At 45.2% G+C, this 17,038-nt stretch overlaps 1 protein-coding gene across 1 annotated transcript in view; it reads right to left on the bottom strand.

Annotated features, from left to right (window-relative positions):
• Window positions 1–17,038, bottom strand: part of LOC115162034 (spectrin beta chain, erythrocytic-like) — a 78,129-nt gene that overhangs the window by 29,035 nt on the left and 32,056 nt on the right. Inside the window, 15 exon segments of the mRNA XM_029712952.1 lie at window positions 5,032–5,226; window positions 5,321–5,678; window positions 5,804–5,941; window positions 6,509–6,759; window positions 7,160–7,435; window positions 7,634–7,837; window positions 8,073–8,212; window positions 8,646–8,796; window positions 10,371–10,673; window positions 11,212–11,370; window positions 12,831–12,948; window positions 13,155–13,342; window positions 13,515–13,627; window positions 13,846–13,961; window positions 16,618–16,698. Of these exon segments, the coding sequence (XP_029568812.1) occupies window positions 5,032–5,226; window positions 5,321–5,678; window positions 5,804–5,941; window positions 6,509–6,759; window positions 7,160–7,435; window positions 7,634–7,837; window positions 8,073–8,212; window positions 8,646–8,796; window positions 10,371–10,673; window positions 11,212–11,370; window positions 12,831–12,948; window positions 13,155–13,342; window positions 13,515–13,627; window positions 13,846–13,961; window positions 16,618–16,698 (2,791 nt within the window).

Here is a 17,038-nt window from a genome sequence, read left to right as displayed (position 1 = left end):
AGCAACTGAAAGGGAACAATTTGGAGATTATAAGAAAAATATTAGACCAAAGTTGAGGACACAACAGTTCACCTGACACAAGTCGATTTGACATTTACTGTACTTTTCACCGCATTTGTTAATAACGAAATCTGAAAATACTCTGGATGAATTCAGTAACATGATAAGAATATTCCGGGAAAATGTGGGGTAGATAAGACCAAAGAAAGGACAAGGGTTTGAGTGAGAGGTCTAACTGGTGTCTCCAAATGGCCAAGCACCTCTCCAAAATGTGCACAGTTCCTAGGACATTCTAATGCACTTTTATGACAAAAAAATTGTTCAATTATAATCTTATTTTTTGATCTCTCCTAGCTGTGCCGTTGAGGAACTAGAACAAGTACACTTGTAGTTGTTCTGTTTGGAACACAGCCCTGCATCCCCGCCATCACACAATTACTGTTGTAGTTTATTAAATCCAAAAACGGCCCATTATAAATCACAATCTGGGTCAGGTGGGCATAATTCTAAAGTTTGTTCTATTGCCAACATGACTAGCTAAGTTATAAAATATGATCTTACAGTGATAGGCTTTCACAGGGCAATTCAGAGAACAGATTTATAATTTTGGTGCACATAGAAAAGAGTCATGCGTGCATTCAGCACCGCTGCAAATGTTCTTCACAATCTACAAACATAGGCTCATTCTGTTCAGAACAACCCAGGGCATGGCCAGTGATGGAAAAAGTACCCAATTGTCATACTTGAATAAAAGTCAAGATACCTTAATAGAAAATATGAAGTAAAAGTGATAGTTACCCAGTAAAATACTACTTGAGTAAAAGTCTAAAAGTATTTGGTTTTAAATATACTTAAGTATCAGAAGTAAAAGTACAAGTATAAATCATTTCAAATTCCTAATATAAAGCAAAGCAGACGGCCATTTGTTTCAATTTTTTTATTTACAGATAGCCAGGGGCGCACTCCAACACTCAGACATCATTTACAAACTAAGTGTGTGAATTGGACCATCTTCTTGTCCAGCTTAGCATTCAAAATGTAACGAGTACTTTTGGGTGTCAGGGAAAATATATGGAGTAAAAAAGACGTTATTTTCTTTAGGAATGTAGTGAAGTAAAATTAAAAGTTGTAAAAAAAAATAACAAAGTCAAATCAAATCAATCAAATCAAACTTTATTTGTCACATGCGCCAAATACAACAAGTGTAGACTTTACAGTGAAATGCTTACTTGCAAACCTTTAACCAACAGCGCAGTTCAAGAAGAAGAACATATTTACCAAGTAGACTAAAATAAAAAGTAATATTAAAAAGTAACACAATAAGAATAACAATAACGAGGCTATATACAGGGGGCACCGGTACCGAGTCAGTGTGGGGGGGGACAGGCTAGTTGAGGTAATCTGTACATGTAGGTGGGGGCGAAGTGACTATGCATAGGTAACAAACAAACAGCGAGTAGCAGCAGTGTACAAGATGGGGGGGGGGGTGTCAATGTAAATTGTCTGGTGGCAATTTTTATGAATTGTTCAGCAGTCTAATGGCTTGGGGGAAGAAGTTGTTGAGGTGTCTTTTGGTCCTAGACTTGGTGCTCCAATACAGCTTGTCGAGAAAACAGTCTATAACTTGGGTGACTGGAGTCTCTGACAATTTTATGGGCTTTCCTCTGACACTGCCTATTATATAGGTCCTGGAATGCAGGAAGCTTGGCCCCAGTGATGTACTGGGCCGTTCGTACTACCCTCTGTAGCGCCTTATGGTCAGGTGCCGAGCAGTTGCCATACCAGGCGGTGATGCAACCGGTCAGGATGCTCTCGATGGTGCAGCTGTAGAACCTTTTGAGGATCTGGGGGCCCATGCCAAATCTTTTCAGTCTCCTGAGGGGGAAAAGGTTATGTGGTGCTCTCTTCACGACTGTCTTGGTATGATTGGACCATGATAGTTCGTTGGTGACGTGGACACCAACGAATTTGAAACTCTCGACCCTCTCCACTGCAGCCCCGTCGATGTTAATGGGGGCGTGTTCGGCCCGCCTTTTCCTGTAGTCCACGATCAGCTCCTTTGTCTTGATCACGTTGAGGGAGTGGTTGAAGTCCTGGCACCAAACTGCCAGTTCTCTGACCTCCTCCCTATAGGCTGTCTCATCGTTGTCGGTGATCAGGCCTACCACTGTTGTGTCGTCAGCAAACCTAATGATGGTGTTGGAGTTGTATTTGGCCACGCAGTCATGGGTGAACAGGGAATACAGGGGGGGACTAATTACACAACCCTGAGGGGCCCCAGTGTTAAGGATTAGTGTGGCAGACGTATTGTTGCCTACTCTTACCACCTGGGGGCGGCCTGTCAGGAAGTCCAGGATCCAGTTGCAGAGGGAGGTGTTTAGTCCCAGGGTCCTTAGCTTAGTGATGAGCTTCGTGGGCACTATGGTGTTGAACAATGAGCTGTAGTCAATGAACAGCATTCTCACATAGGTGTTCCTTTTATCCAGTCAAGTATAGAGTCAAGTATAGAGTATAGTCAAGTATAAATAACCCAAATAAGTAATACTTTAAAGTATTTTTACTTAAGTACTTTACACCACTGGGTATGACGCCATGTCATCATGTATGTAAGGGATTCATCTTTTTTTTAAATTCGACCAAGTTTCAATACCGGGAATAATTAATTTTTATCCCGAGAGTACCGGGAAATACCTCAAATATCGGAAGTGCACATTTGTTTAAAACCAAGGGTTTTCCCCAAATAAGAGGGGCGCTGTGCCACCTTGTCAGCTTGGCTGCTCAACTATTTAAAGATTTCAGACTATCTTTGATCAGCAGAACATTTCAGCTGTAGGCTGAAGTATCGCCTATATTTGGCTAAATCGAGTTGATGATTATACAGATCAGCTCATGAATAAGGGGGAGAGAGAGTGGAAATAGTTTAAATATCAAGGTAGACCTATCTTAATGGAGGCCAACACTGTTAAAAAAGATCCATATTTACTCTCATACTGTTTGTTGATCACACATTCTCTACCAAAGCTCTTCATTTTTATTTATTTAACCAGGTTAGTTGACTGAGAACACATTCTCATTTACAGCAACAAAAATAATGACACATGAGGAAAGAGCCAATTGTAGGTTGGGAAGTTAGCCAGGGTTAAAACCCCTACTCTTACAATAATGGGATCTTTAGTGACCACAGAGAGTCAGGACACCTGTTTAAAATCCCATCTGAAAGACAGCAGCCTATACAAGGCAATGTCCCCAATCATTGCCCTGGGGATCTTTTTTTTAAATGAGGAAAGAGTGCCTCCTACTGGCCTTTCAATACCACTTCAAGTAGCATCTGGTCTCCCATCCAGGGATCGACCAAGACCAACCCTGCTTAGCTTCAGAGGTAAGCCAGCACTGGGATGCAGGGTGGTATGCTGCTGGCCATGTTCTCATGTACAACACAGCACAGAGAAGCGGGGGAAATGTTATAGTGGCATTTTAACATGAGAGAGATGTGCTTTGATAATACAACCTATGGATTACAAAATAAAGTTAGGAATTTTCATGTGAGGCTGGAGTCATGATTTGGGGTTTCAGTGGGAATGAGACTGGATAGGAAAAAGCCTAGGCTCTATGGGACAGGAGAAGATAGCATTTTTGCCTCTGAATTGTTAACAGACTTCACATCTGTGGCAGAGATGCCTAGGCCCTATGTTGTGAATTGTGCATAGGTCTATCAAATTTGTGACTGTCTGAAGATGCACAATGACAGCTGAAAGAGGCACATGTTCTTTTATAGGCTATACTGTAGGGTTTCCTGTAGGGTTTATTAACTGCATTCGTGTTGCATGTGCAGTCCGGCACTGTCAATTATGCATATGATTTGAATTTATGGTGACTTTGCGTTAAGTAAATACATTAGGCTAAAGGCTTCCATGTGACAACCATGGTGCAGACAAAGTCCTCGTGCTACTTCAGGGTATCCGCTACTCGGCTCCATCCAGGGTGTCTGCTCGGCTCCATCCAGGGTGTCTGCTCGGCTCCATCCAGGGTGTCTGCTCGGCTCCATCCAGGGTGTCTGCTCGGCTCCATCCAGGGTGTCTGCTCGGCTCCATCCAGGGTGTCTGCTCGGCTCCATCCAGGGTGTCTGTTCGGCTCCATCCAGGGTGTCTGCTCGGCTCCATCCAGGGTGTCTGCTCGGCTCCATCCAGAGTGTCTGCTCGGCTCCATCCAGGGTGTCTGCTCGGATCCATCCAGGGTGTCTGTTCGGCTCCATCCAGGGTGTCTGCTCGGCTCCATCCAGGGTGTCTGCTCGGCTCCATCCAGGGTGTCTGCTCGGCTCCATCCAGGGTGTCTGTTCGGCTCCATCCAGGGTGTCTGCTCGGCTCCATCCAGGGTGTCTGTTCAGCTCCATCCAAATGTGCTATTACATTTTTGGCTAATCTGATGCTGTGCATGTTGTATAGCCTATTTTATGGAATTTCATTATTGTCGACATTGGGATTTTAAAATGTATTTCCCGGGGTCTTGTCATTTTATACAGTAAGGTTACCCATGCTAATCCTTACTGTACCTCAAACCATAGAGATCATAAACATTGAGACTGTATATGATATGAGTTTTATCATATGGAAATGTGAAGTGCACATCTGGACTCGGGTGTTTGGCTGCTTGTACGACATCCGAGCAGTATTTATAATAATCACCATCTTTCAAAATACATTGAGCCATCTTAATTCACAGCATTTCCCTCACTCAGGCAACCAAAAATGTGCAAAAGTTGTCCAATTAGTGGGAGGGATGGGGGCAACTTGTTGTCACATGCGGTGCTCAAGTTCAGAACGGCTGTCAGTCAAAAGTGCAGAGCCTGAGCTCTAACATCATGTATAGCATGTTGCTGTACAACCACTGCGTTCCAAAATAGGTGCTTGTCAGTGTCCAAATCTGGCATCTTCAATCCACATTCAGGTATGAGTGTAAAGGGCTACCCTTGCTTTTTATTGGTGTGTTAGGACTTTGTGTAAACTGTAGTTTAAATCCTAAACTGAAACTAACCTTGTGGTAGTCCTCCTCATGAGCATCCATGTCATCATATACATCATCGTGGAGGTTCAGCAGCTGCTCAGCCTGGGGCAGGGTCTCAGGCATGTCCTCAGATGCCACGGCCTTCTGGGTCTTGAAGAGCCAGGACTGGAAGTCATCCATGTCCTGTAGGAAGGTCTGCAGTTTGGACACCTCTCCCAGAGAGTCCTACAATACAATACAACTTTAATAGTCAATTTGTTGTTGTTTGAGGGGATCAACTCCAGATAGCAAACACACACACACTCACACACAAACACACCTCCCGGTCCTTCAGGGTGGCCTTCAGGTTATCCCAGGCTGTGTCCAGCTCGGCTCTCCTAGACAGGATGTCTGCAGCGTTGTCTGGGTGGTCCTTGGCCAGCTGGTCCGCCTCGCTCCTCAGGAAGTTGAGCTTGTCTTCGATGGCAGCCACGTCCCGCTCCATCCCGTAGAGTTTCCTCTGGATGGTCATCACTGCGTTTAGGTCATTGCCCAGGTCCTGGGTAGACTTGATGACCCGGGTTTTGTCCCTGATCCAGGCCTCTGTCTCGTCACACTCCAGTCCATAGTTGTGGTAGCTGAGAGCTGAATCCACCTTCCGCTTCTTGTCCTCAACCATGGCCTTGAAGGCCTCCCACCTGGAAGCGAAGAGAAGCAAAGGAGAGAGTCAATATTAATAATGCAGGGAGGAAAGACTGTGGACTATGGATAAATAATATTAAGAAGAAGAAGAAAAAGAAGAAGACATCAGCCTGAGTCTCACCTCGTATTCAGTCTCAACTGGCATTCCTTCACCTCTTTGGTACAAGGGTGTCTGCTGTCCTCAAGCTGCTTCACTGCTTTGTTGACATCATCAACACGCGTCTGGACATTAGCCATATCTGAAGCAAGAATACTCAACCTAAGAAGAGAAAACATAGTAATCGATACATCATACAGTGTGCAGGGCTCATCAGCCACGGACTGCAAACTGACAGCAAGAAGCCCAAACAGATATAATATTTGACTAAAACATAATCCTTTCAAACCTTGCTTACATTTTTATACGATCATTTACAATACATTGTATATCTCTCTATTATGCATGGGAATACTTTGGAGCAGATTTCCAAAATAAAAATCACTTGGAGCTGATTTGGTGGTGTTTTTACAGTCTACATGTCAAACAATTAAAACAAATATTTAAAGAATCTATATTTTTTTACTCTGAAAACATGAGGGGACAAATAAAATGACCCATGGGCCAAATTCAGCCTGTGAGCCACCTGCACTAGAGCAAATATACAGATATGATTGGTGTCAGATCTCTACAAATGTGGAAGTCGTGTTTAACATTGCAGGGACCCAAACAATATGATATGATCTGATAATCTGTGCAATTTGTCTGCAATGTAAGCAGCTTGATTTGTACTTGTTCTGCACCACTTCCTCTCCAACCTTCATACTGTATCATAACTGTGGTTTGTACCTGTTCTGCACCACCTCCAGATCCTCTAGATTCTCCGGAACGTCCAGCCCCACCAACCAGGTCTCCTTCTGGCCCATCCACAGCTCGCAGGACTCTGTCTCACTGAAGATTGTGTAGAGGGCCATGGCATCATCCAGCTTCTTCTGCCTCAGGTCACACAGGGACATTAGCTCCATGTACAGGTCTCTGATGTCCTTCAGACGTCTTTGGATGTCAGGCGTGTTGCGCAGCTCCTCGGGTAGCGTCGCCGCCTGGTCAAGTTCAAGTGTATTTGCCATATACATACATTGCTGGAGAAATGTAACCACTCTCAAATTCAAAGACAGAGATGTGGATGCAAGTACTGACCATCCATGATAGTTTTAACAATGTTTTTAGGCTATACAGTGTTTGTTTACGTTTTACTTTGTTTACAAACATTGGAGTAAAACAAGCTTATATTTTGTACTATATTTGATGGGTGCATATCATTCACTTTTAAATAAAAAAATGGATGTAGCAACTGGTGGCACCTTTAAGTAGTACAGTAAAACAAACCAAGGTGCGTCCGAAATGGTACTCCTTACATAGTAAACTACTTGCCCTGGGAATAGGGTGCTTTTTTGGACACATCCCCAATCAGCCATTCTGTCAGTCAGTTCATTCATTCACCTGTTTGGTCAGAGCATCGATGGTGGCTCCGTTCTTGGCGACATCGTTCCGGAGGTCTCGGTGTCTCTTCAGCAATCTCTGGGTGGTATACTCATCATGGCCCATGTCATCACTAGTCATCTGCCTCTTGGCATCCAGCAGCCCGGCCTTCAGATCTTCAGCATCTCCCTGTAACTGGAAGAACCGCTGGGTGTCCTGGAGGTTCTGCCTTCTGAACGCTGCCAGTTCCTCCAGCTGCTGCCACTGACGCCTCACGTCCTCCATGCAATCCCCAACCTAATATATACAATAATAAAATATATTTCATTTAGAATTTTATCCAAAGCACCTTAAAGTACTGCATGCATACATTTAAGTAACGGGGACACCAGCAAGAATCAAACCCACGACCCTGGCGTTGCAAGTGCCACCTAAGCCCAGCACCTAAGCCCAGCCAAGCCTACCACCTAAGCCCAGCACCCTCTACCAACTGACCTGGGGTGCCCCGAAGTGTCTGGACTGGATCATCTTATCACCCTCATCCATGATCTCCTGCAGGTGTGCACGGCGAGCCCCCAGCTCGTTCTCGAAGGCACTGTGTTTGCTCTGCAGGACCAGCACACTGGTCAGGTCCTTGCCGTAGTCCAGCGAGGAGAAGATATGCTCTTTCTCCTTGATCCAGCTCTCCAGCTCGGCCATCTGAGATAAGACATAATATACTTTAATGTCAATTGTCTCGGATACACTAATGTTTGTATTTTTCCTTTATCCCAAACCCCTTGAGACACACACATACACACACAGAGAGAGAGAGTTCGGAGGACATGGTCCTCCGCAGTGCAGCACCCATGGAGTACTTTGGGGGTTAAGTCCCTTGCTCAAGGGCACAACCCTCCAGTTTCAAGCCCATCTTTCCAGCATCTAGACTACCTACCTCCCAGAAGAAGTTCCAGAGGCGTCGGGACTGCTCGAGGCGAGCGCGGCGTTGGGCCGCAAGGGCACACAGCTCCTGGTAACACAGGTCCAGGTGCTGCACCCGGTCCTTAATCACCTGGGGGTCACAGGGCTTGTAGCCTGGGAGAGAGAGGGGGGAGGTGGGTCAAAACATGACTTAATGTTATGCCGTGATAATGGATCCCCCACTTTCTAATCTCAGGGCGCACACTCTAACCACAAGACCACTGAGTTGGATTATACTTTACATTCAAATATATTTTGGGTTACACTTTACATGAAGATATATTTTCGTAACACTTTACATGAAGATATATTTTGGTAACACTTTACATGAAGATATATTTTGGTAACACTTTACATGAAGATATATTTTGGTAACACTTTACATGAAGATCTACAGTATTTTGGGTTACACTTTACATGAAGGTATACTTAAAAAATATTTAATGTAACGTGTTACCCTCTTTTGTTAGATGATATGTATGGCCCGAGTACAAAACAGGTAGAGGGACAGTAGAAGGAATAGGAATGTTCCTTGCACTTCACTTACTATCTCCATTGGCAAACTTGAGAGCAGCAGCGTTGGAGTCGTGAACTCTTTCTGCCTGCACAGTGATGTCAGCCTCCACCAGAGCATGCTTCTGGAGCAGGTCATCCACCTCCAACAAGTGCTTCCCAAAGTCAGGGGAGAGCAGCCGAGCCTGGGGACATGCCACAGGGTCAGAGGTGAGGGGTCAGGGGGAGAGGTGGAGGGGGAGGGGAGGTCAGGCACAGAAGCGTGGGGTGGCAAGGAGGTTAGTTCATTGAGATGGGACAAACCTAGCAAAGGAATGTTGTAGCATATCTTGCTTGAGCAGGGGGAAACTATCGTAATGTATTTCTGCAGTTATACACTCTATGCACTGTGTATACAAAACATTAAGAACACCTGCTCTTTCCATGACATACTGACCAGTTGAATCCAGTTGAAAGCTATGATCACTTATTGATATCCCTTATTGATGTTAAATCCACTACAATAAGTGTAGATGAAGAGGAGAAGACAGGTTGAAGAAGGATTGTTAAGCCTTGACAATTGAGACATGAATTGTGTATGTGTGCTATTCAGAGGGTGAATAGGCAACACAAAATACTTAAGCGCCTTTGAACGGGGTATGGTAGTAGGTGCCAGGCGCACCGGTTTGTGTCAAGAACTGCCACGCTGCTTAGTTTTTCACACTCAACAGTTTCCCGTCTGTATCAAGAATGGTCCACCACCCAAAGGACATCCAGCCAAATTGACACAACTGTGGAAAGCATTGGAGTCAAAATGGACCAACATCCCTGTGGAATGTTTTTTTTCAGATTCATAACCTAGACCATGCTGTGTCTGGTTCCAATGGCTTAGTGGGTTAGCTTGCAACACCAGGGTTGTGTTTAGCTTGCAACACCAGGGTTGTGTTTAGCTTGCAACACAAGGGTTGTGGGTTAGCTTGCAATACCAGGGTTGTGGGTTAGCTTGCAACACCAGGGTTGTGGGTTAGCTTGCAACACCAGGGTTGTGTTTAGCTTGCAACACCAGGGTTGTGGGTTAGCTTGCAACACCAGGGTTGTGGGTTAGCTTGCAACACCAGGGTTGTGGGTTTGATTGCAACACCAGGGTTGTGGGTTAGCTTGCAAAGCCAGGGTTATGGGTTAGCTTGCAACACCAGGGTTGTGTTTAGCTTGCAACACCAGGGTTGTGGGTTTGATTGCAACACCAGGGTTGTGGGTTAGCTTGCAACACCAGGGTTATGGGTTAGATTAGAACACCAGGGTTATGGGTTAGATTGCAACACCAGGGTTATGGGTTAGATTGCAACACCAGGGTTATGGGTTAGCTTGCAACACCAGGGTTATGGGTTAGCTTGCAACACCAGGGTTATGGGTTAGCTTGCAACACCAGGGTTATGGGTTAGATTGCAACACCAGGGTTATGGGTTAGCTTGCAACACCAGGGTTATGGGTTAGCTTGCAACACCAGGGTTATGGGTTAGCTTGCAACACCAGGGTTATGGGTTAGCTTGCAACACCAGGGTTATGGGTTTGATTGCAGCACCAGGGTTATAGGTTAGCTTGCAACACCAGGGTTATGGGTTAGCTTGCAACACCAGGGTTATGGGTTTGATTGCAGCAGGGGCCAGCTATAGTAAATACAGTATGCATCACTGTCAATATCTTCCATGTTGCAAGTTGCTTTGGCCATATTGTTATTTTATGATGTGTATTATTAGTATTGTTACTATTATCACCGTACCTTCATCCCATCCATCCAGTTGATGATGTATAACATTTCCTGGAAGATCCTCTGCAGGGTGAGGTTCTTGTCCAGGCGTGTCCTGCGAGCTTTCAGCAGCTCCTGTAGGTAATCCCACAGCCTCAGGATGTTGTCCTTACGCACGTCGATGCGCTTGGTGTCGTGGTAACGCTCAGACTCCAGCTCTTTAGAGATGGCTACTATGCCCTGGATGCGTTCCTCGTAGGCAGCGATGTCCGTCTCGATGGCGTCGTGCTTCTTCTTAGCGGCCTCTACCGCCGGCAGGTCGTAGCCGAAGTTGTCCTGAAGGTGGAAGGTATTTCAGATGTGAAGAGACTGTTATGTATGTCTATCTTAATATTTGGGGCAGGTAAGTATTCTGACTTGAGATCTGTGCAAGTTTTCACACAAGTATCCCACTGACATCAATGAATGATTTATGCAAAGGTCCAAGTTGCATGCACTTATCTCAGCGTTGAATTGGCCCCAAAATGAACAGTGGATGTCTGTTTGTTATGTTTTTTATGTGCTGTCTGTGTTCAGGTGTATTCCAGCTGTCAGCCAATCAGCATTCAGGGCTCGAACCACCCAGTGTATAATAGTGGACATGTTAAGTCTGATATACCACGGCTGCCAGCCAATCAGCATTCAGGGCTCAAACCACCCAGTGTATAATAGTGGACATGTTACGTCTGATATACCACGGCTGTCAGCCAGTTAGCATTCAGGGCTTGAACCACCCAATGTATAATAGTGGACATGTTACGTCTGATATACCACGGCTGCCAGCCAATCAGCATTCAGGGCTCGAACCACCCAGTGTATAATATTGGACATTTACCTGTGCCACCAGTCTCTGGTTCTCTAGTAGCCAGGTCTCTCTCATGGAAGCCTTCCTGTCGAAGCGTCTGGCCATCTGCTCCAGTTTCTCCTGACGAATTAGCTCGTCTCTCAGGACACGTTCCCTCTCATGCTCCGCCCGCTCCAAATGCTCCCAGGCCTGCAGAGGACAACATGGTTGATTGCAAAAAAAGAAACTGCCCTTTTTCAGGACCCTGTCTTTCAAAGATAATTCATAAAAATCCAAATAACTTCCCAGATCTTCAATGAACCATAAACAATTAATGAACATGCACCAGTGGAACGGTCGTTAAGACACTAACAACTTACAGACGGTAGGCAATTAAGGTCACAGTTATGAAAACTTAGGACACTAAAGAGGCCTTTCTACTGACTCTGAAAAACACCAAAAGAAAGATGCCCAGAGTCCCTGCTCATCTGCGTGAACGTGCCTTAGGCATGCTGCAAGGAGGCATGAGGACTGCAGATGTGGCCAGGGCAATAAATTGCCATGTCTGTACTGTGAGACGCCTAAGACAGCGCTACAGGGAAACAGAACAGACAGCTGATCGTCCTCGCAGTGGCAGACCACGTGTAACAACACCTGCACAGGATCAGTACATCTGAACATCACAGGTACAGGATGGCAACAACAACTGCCCGAGTTACACCAGGAACGCACAATCCCTCCATCAATGCTCAGACTGTCCGCAATAGGCTGAGAGAGGCTGGACTGAGAGCTTGTAGGCCTGTTGTAAGGCAGGTCCTCACCAGACATCACCGGCAACAACGTCGCCTATGGGCACAAGCCCACCGTCACTGGACCAGACAGGACTGGCAAAAAGTGCTCTTCACTGATGAGTCGCGGTTTTGTCTCACCAGGGGAGATGGTCAGATTCATGTTTATCGTCGAAGGAATGAGCATTACACCGAGGCCTGTACTCTGGAGCGGGATCGATTTAGAGGTGGAGGGTCTGTCATGGTCTGGGGCGGTGTGTCACAGCATCATCGGACTGAGCTTGTTGTCATTGCAGGCAATCTCAACGCTGTGCGTTACAGGGAAGACATCCTCCTCCTTCATGTGGTACCCTTCCTGCAGGCTCATCCTGACATGACCCTCCAGCATGACAATACCACCAGCCATATTGCTCGTTCTGTGAATGATTTCCTGCAAGACAGGAATGTCAGTGTTCTGCCATGGCCAGCGAAGAGCCCGGATCTCAATCCCATTGAACACGTCTGGGACCTGTTGGATCGGAGGGTGAGGGCTAGGGCCATTCCCCCCAGAAATGTCTGGGAACTTGCAGGTGCCTTGGTGGAAGAGTGGGGTAACATCTCACAGCAAGAACTGGAAAATCCGGTGCAGTCCATGAGGAGGAGCTGCACAGACATGGACAGTTTATTTCACTGTCAACAGACTACTGTAGGACTTTGTTAAGATTCAGTCATTCTTTTGTCTTTGTTCATGAATAAATCACCCAGTACTCAATCTACTGCCTCGGTCTCCTCCATTCCTGCATTCCGGCAGACGCCCCATAGCGTAAGTAAGTCCTGAACCAGCCCACTAGATTAAATTTACCTCCCTTGATTTTAGTATTCCTGCAAGCTTATATTCCTCACCCTGTTGAGATCAGCCACTAGAGCCCCCTCCTTGGGGGTATAGACTCTCTGGTTGTTGGCTCTCATACGACTCTGGATGGTGAACAACAGCACCTCCAGATTACCTTTCTCCTGGAACCTGGAACATCACAGACAGAACAATAAACAATATGTCAGAACCAGAACCAGAATGTCTTATTTTAAAAGATGGGGGAAATTCCCAGTTTCGAAGTTACTAGAATCCTGGAGGATTTCTGGAAAACCCAGATTTTTTTAGGGAACGTTTCTGGAATCATGCAACCCTAGTTGAGCCATATATTAATACGACAGGTTGATGTGACTGACTTGGGTGGTTTCTCCACTATGCGGTAGGAGTTGAAGGATTGGAGCTGCTGTTGGACCCCGGTCAGAGAGTTGGCCAGTTTACGGTTGTTCAGGACGATGATGGTCTGCTGTATCCATGTCAGCAGGTCTGACGACAGGGTTTCGTACTTGTCAATCATCTTCTCTGTCTCTATGGCATGGTCTAGTACCTAGAGGATGGATACAGAGGGTTAGGTTACTCAAACACTAGGGTGTAATACACTCACATGAAACAATGCATGCACGGATGTACACACACACACACACACACACACACACACACACACACACACACACACACACACACACACACACACACTGCATTATTTATCCCATCCCCACCTTGCCAACTCTCTTCCCCTCTACCGCTAATGCCTTCATCTTGGAGAAGTAGTGGTAGAAAGCCACAACGTATGTGATGATGGACTTCTCATCTGGGTTCTCTGTGAACACATCTGTAATACAGACAGACAGTCAGAACTAGAAGATCACCTTGAGCTCAGCCCATAAAGACCTGAAAGGACCGATTACCCGAACAAAGGGTCCTGGACTGAAAAGGATTTTCTACTGAAATGTTCCATTGAGTATGCTTTTTAGTCTATGACTCGGCTTAATCTGGGTCCAGGAAACTGGTTCTTAGTTCTAGATGAGGCAACAGCACATTGTCACTCACCTTCAGGGTCTAAGAGTTTTGTTACTCCAAGCGTCTGCTCTGCTACATTGAAGGCATTCTGAAGGTTATGGGTTGGATTGGACCTTTTCAGGCCACTATAGTCCACCAGGTCTGGCCTGAGAGAGAGAGACATAACAATGAGGATCAGTTATAAAACCCATTGCCCTTCATGGTTTTGAGGTCTGCGGTCCGCCCACCAACCAAGATTTTTTTTAAATGGGACAAACACCAAACTGAGACTTTGCATACAGAATTCTGCAAAAATATCCTCAGTCTATTATGTAAAACACCAAATAATGCATGCAGCGCAGAATTAGGCCGATACCCACTAATGATCAAAATCCAGAAAAGATTCTACAACCACCTAAAAGGAAGCGATTCCCAAACCTTCCATAACAAAGCCGTCACCTACAGAGAAATTAATCTGGAGAACAGCCCCCTAAGCAAGCTGATCCTGGGGCTAAATTCACAAACACAAACAGACCCCACAAAGACCCAGGACAGCAAAACAAAAAGATAATTACTTGACACATTGGGAAAAAAATACAAAAAAAATACAAAAAAACACAGCAAACTAGTTTGCCATTTGGCCCTAAACAGAGAGTACACAGTGGCAGAATACCAGACCACTGTGACTGACCCAAAATTAAGAAAATCTTTGACTATGTACAGACTCAGTGAGCATAGCCTTGCTATTGAGAAAGGTCAGACCTGGCTCTTATGAGAAGACAGGCTATGTGCACACTGACCACAAAATGAGGTGGAAACTGAGTTGCACTTCCTAACCTCTTGCCAAATGTATGACCATATTAGAAGCACATATTTCCCTCAGATTACACAGACCCACAAAGAATTCGAAAACAAATCCAATTTTGATAAACTGCCATATCTATTGGGTGAAATACCACAGTGTCCAATCACAGCAGCAAGATTTGTGACCTGAAAAGGGCAACCAAGAAAAGGTCAACCAGTGAAGAACAAACACTATTATAAATACAACCTATATTTACTTTGATTTATTTTCCCTTTTGTACTTTAACTATTTGCACATCATTACAACACTGTATGTAGATATAATATTTGAAATGTCTTTATTCTTTTGGAAATTTTGTGATTGTAATGTTTACTGTGATTTTTTTTGTTGGTTTATTTCACTTTTGTTTATTATCTATTTCACTTATTTTAGCAATGTAAACATGTGTTTTCCATGCCAATAAAGACATTGAATTGAGAGAGAGAGAGAGAGAGAGAGAGAGGAGAGAGAGAGAGAAAAGAGAGAGAGAGAGAGAGAGGAGAGAGAGAGAAAGAAAAGAGAGAGAGAGAGAGGAGAGAGAGAGAGAAAAGAGAGAGAGAGAGAGAGACAGGAGAGAGAGAGAAAGAAAAGAGAGAGAGAGAGAGAGAGAGAGAGAGAGAGAGAGGAGAGAGAGAGAGAGAGAGAGAGAGAGAGAGAGAGAGGGGGGGGAATAGTGTGAATAAAGAAAATAATGGTTGTGGTCTTGTATTCAGGTGTCGGCAGGTCAAACTGGTTCATGCGATTACAACCACATTACAACCCAAAGCCACATATTTACACTACTTGACCTAAAGTATGTGGACACCTGCTCGTCAAACATCTCATTCCAAGATCATGGGCTTTAATATGGAGTTGATCCCCTCTTTGCTGTTATAACAGCCTCCACTCTTCTGGGAAGGCTTTCCACTAGATGTTGGAACATCGCTGTGGGGACTTGCTTCCATTCAGTCACAAGAGCATTAGTGAGGTCGGGCACTGATATTAGGTGATTAGGCCTGGCTCGCAGTCGGTGTTCCAATTCATTCCAAAGGTGCTCAATCGGGTTGAGATCAGTGCTCTGTGCAGGCCAGACAAGTTCTTCCCCACTGATCTCGACAGACCATTTCTGTAAGGATCTCGCTTTGTACACGGGGGCATTGTCATGCTGAAACAGTAAAGGGCCTTCCCCAAAGTGCTGCCACAAAGTTGGAAGCACAGAATCGTCTACAAAGTCATTGTATCCTGTAGTGTTAAGATTTCTTTCACTGGAACTAAGTTCGTCTGGCATCCGCCTAACCCAGATTCATCCGTCGGACCGCCAGATGGTAAAGCCTGATTCATCACGCCAGAGAACGCGCTTCCACTGTTCCAGAGTCCAACGGCAGCGAGATTTACACCACTCCAGTCGACGCTCGGCATTGCGCAATGTGATCTTAGGCTTGTGTGCAGCTGCTGAAACACATTTCATGAAGCTCCCGCCGAACAGTTCTTGTGCTGCCGTTGCTTCTAGAGGCAGTTTGGAACACGGTAGTGAGTGTTGCAACCGAGGACAAATTATACTTACGCGCTATATGCTTCAGCACTCGGCAGTCCGTTCTATGAGCTTGTGTGGCCTACCACTGAGCCGTTGTTGCTCTTAGACTTTTTCACTTCAAAATAACAACACTTACAGTTGACCAGGGCAGCTCTAGCAGGGCAGAAATTTGACGAACTGACTTGTTGGAAAGGTGGCATCCTATAACGGTGCTACGTTGAAAGTCTCTGAGCTCTTCAGTAAGGCCATACTAATGCCAATGTTCGTCTATAGAGATTGCATGGCTGTGTGCTTGATTTTATACACCTGTCAGCAGTGGGTGTGGCTGAAACAGCCGAATCCACTAATTTGAATGCGTGTCCTTTTGTGTATATAGTGTATATGGTTCTGTTACAACCAGGTTGTAACCAATGATATCATTCTGGCACAACTATTGTGGATGATATGTGATTATATCTTTTCTTACCTGTGTTTGTGTATGAGAGCGCTGAAAGCCATACCGTCTTTCCAACTGGTGGTGAAGTTGGTGATGTTTACGTTTGGATATCTGTAGAAACAGGAAGGACGAAAGAGTCAATGTCCCAGACTGACCTCAGTCACAACCTGATCCCAGCATTTAACAGGACTAATAAGATACACTGATCTCTAATGAACCTGGCTTTATCCAAGCAACCCTGATCATTGATCCTTTTGTGGTTCCAATGTCTCAGTGAGTTAGAGCATGGTGTTGGAAAGATCAGGGCTGTGGGTTCTACTGACCTGACAAAGACTTTGATGGCCTATATGTTCAAGTGTTTTATTTGGGGATGGGGAGTAGCAGTATTCTGTGTGTGGGCCTCTCATTTCTTTATGTGGGTTCTATTCTCACACGGGCCACTAAGTTTCTC

Source organism: Salmo trutta, chromosome 25 (assembly GCF_901001165.1).
Source record: "Salmo trutta chromosome 25, fSalTru1.1, whole genome shotgun sequence".
NCBI classification, from domain to species: Eukaryota; Metazoa; Chordata; class Actinopteri; order Salmoniformes; family Salmonidae; genus Salmo; species Salmo trutta.
The sequence above is the reverse complement of the archived record's forward strand: the minus strand, read 5'-3'. Positions and strand labels throughout refer to the sequence as shown.